Source organism: Acanthisitta chloris, unplaced genomic scaffold, assembly GCF_000695815.1.
Source record: "Acanthisitta chloris isolate BGI_N310 unplaced genomic scaffold, ASM69581v1 scaffold29093, whole genome shotgun sequence".
Lineage (NCBI taxonomy): Eukaryota > Metazoa > Chordata > Aves > Passeriformes > Acanthisittidae > Acanthisitta > Acanthisitta chloris.
The window spans coordinates 1548-3495 of NW_008664711.1; the positions used below are offsets into that span (position 1 = coordinate 1548).

Here is a 1948-nt window from a genome sequence, read left to right on the forward strand (position 1 = left end):
TCCCAGTTAGGCAAGGTTTCCTTTGCCTTCTCATAATATTTTCCTCAGCTACAAAAGCCACCTGGATGAAACCAAAGGATTCCTGCGCGTTAACAAATGCCTGTTAAATGGCTTCATTACCACTCTAATGACCCTTGCACTGCTCCTCTCGGCTACTGCTGCGGCTGGGGCTCTGCAAGGCTTTTGTCCCCGGCTTGTGTAAAGTTACTTAGGGATTGCGGGGCTAGAAATTTTACACTTCCAGGAGGGGTTTGTTGCACTGGCAGCTGGGACGCATCTGTAACGGTACAAGTTTGCCTGAAAGCAGAAAATTAGCAAGCCCAAGGCACTGCTTGACTGTTGGTTCTCTAGCAGCACCAGGTCACACGAGAAGGAGAAAGAATGGGAAGGGGATTTGTCTCGGAGTAAACACGTACGCTTTTCTTTTGTGAATACCTTTCCCTGTGACCCGATCCGACGGCACTAAAGTCTGGGTTTCGCCCGTCTTTGTCTCTCCTGGCCACAAGTAGCTGCCCTTTTTTGTCCCTCGATTTGCAAATTTAAACGGCTGGTGACACAACTTTAATTACAGGACAAAGCCCTCCTCGAGATTAACACATTTTAGGTCTGAAAAGAAGGTTGTTTCAGGTTAGACCTGGGCCGCGGGCTGTGGGAAATAAAGAAAAGCAAGCAGACGCACTAGGTGCTATGAGGGGGTTCTACGTTAATTTCCCCGTGGGGAGGACTGGTGTCCCTCTCGAGGCAGCGTGAGATAGGATTTGGGGACATCGGGACGAGGAAGGGCTGTGTAGGAAATGTCAGTGGTTCGTGCGTGTCCACTGCCCCTCTTTCTTTTTCCATACCAAAACGGCAAATTCCCAGACTTGGCTGAAACTTCGGAAATGTTGCAACCAGTTCTGGGGAGGTCGTTCATTAGAGAAGTGCCCGGCTCTCAGCCCTCCAAAGGAGCAGTGCGGAGCAAATTGTCTCCTGGGGGTTGGAGGGGGTTTGCCCAGTCAACCCCCGTCAGGGGCTGTGGTGGGATATGCTAATAAAGACTGGCCGCGGCGGACCAGCCTCCCTTTCCGCATGTATATAAGGGCTCCCCGCATCAGCAGAAGGACACTTGTTCTTGGGTCGCTAATTACGGAGGAAATTGCCCCAGCGCCTCGCCGACCGCCGGTGGGCGCCGCCCCGCACTGACGCCTCCGCCGCAGGGATGGAGGTGAGGGTCAGCTGTTTTCCCCGTCCGAGCTCTTCTATGACAGCTCCTGCCTCTCCTCCCCGGAGGGCGAGTTCCCCGAGGATTTTGAGCCCAGAGACCTGCCTCCCTTCGGCGCCCACGAGCCCCCCGAGCCCGCCTGTTCCGAGGAAGAGGAGCATGTCCGAGCTCCCACTGGCCACCACCAGGCCGGCCACTGCCTCATGTGGGCTTGCAAAGCCTGCAAGAGAAAATCCACCACAATGGACCGGCGTAAGGCGGCCACCATGAGGGAGAGGAGGAGGCTGAAGAAAGTGAACCAGGCTTTTGAGACCCTGAAAAGATGCACCACTGCCAACCCCAACCAAAGACTCCCCAAAGTAGAGATCCTGAGAAACGCCATCAGATACATCGAGAGCCTACAGGAGCTCTTGAGGGAACAGGTAGAAAACTACTATCACCTGCCGGGACAGAGCTGCTCTGAACCAACTAGCCCCACTTCCAGCTGCTCCGATGGGATGGTAAGAGAGAGGCAGGAGTGTGGGGAGCCCGGGAAGGCTCACGGGCTGGTTCCCCTCGGCTCAGCGTCGTGGGACCAGTCCTATGGGTGTGGGACGGGCCGAACTCATCTGGACATCAGGAGAAGGGGGGCAGTTTGCTCTAGAACAGGCCCCTTCCCAGATTTTCCGCCGGGCACGTACGTGGGTTTGTCGGGGGATGCCTGGGGGGATGGTAGCGCTGCCTGAGAGCACCCTGCAAGCGCCCCAG

The 1948-nt window shown here is 55.9% G+C and overlaps 1 protein-coding gene across 1 annotated transcript; it reads left to right on the forward strand.

Annotated features, from left to right (window-relative positions):
* Positions 1 to 1196: 1196 nt before the first annotated feature.
* On the forward strand, positions 1197 to 1701 carry MYF5 (myogenic factor 5; the record flags this gene model as incomplete). The annotated part of the gene is made up of 1 exon (XM_009071480.1): positions 1197 to 1701. A coding segment is annotated over one exon (505 nt), but the record flags the coding sequence as incomplete, so codon positions are not given.
* Positions 1702 to 1948: the final 247 nt, after the last annotated feature.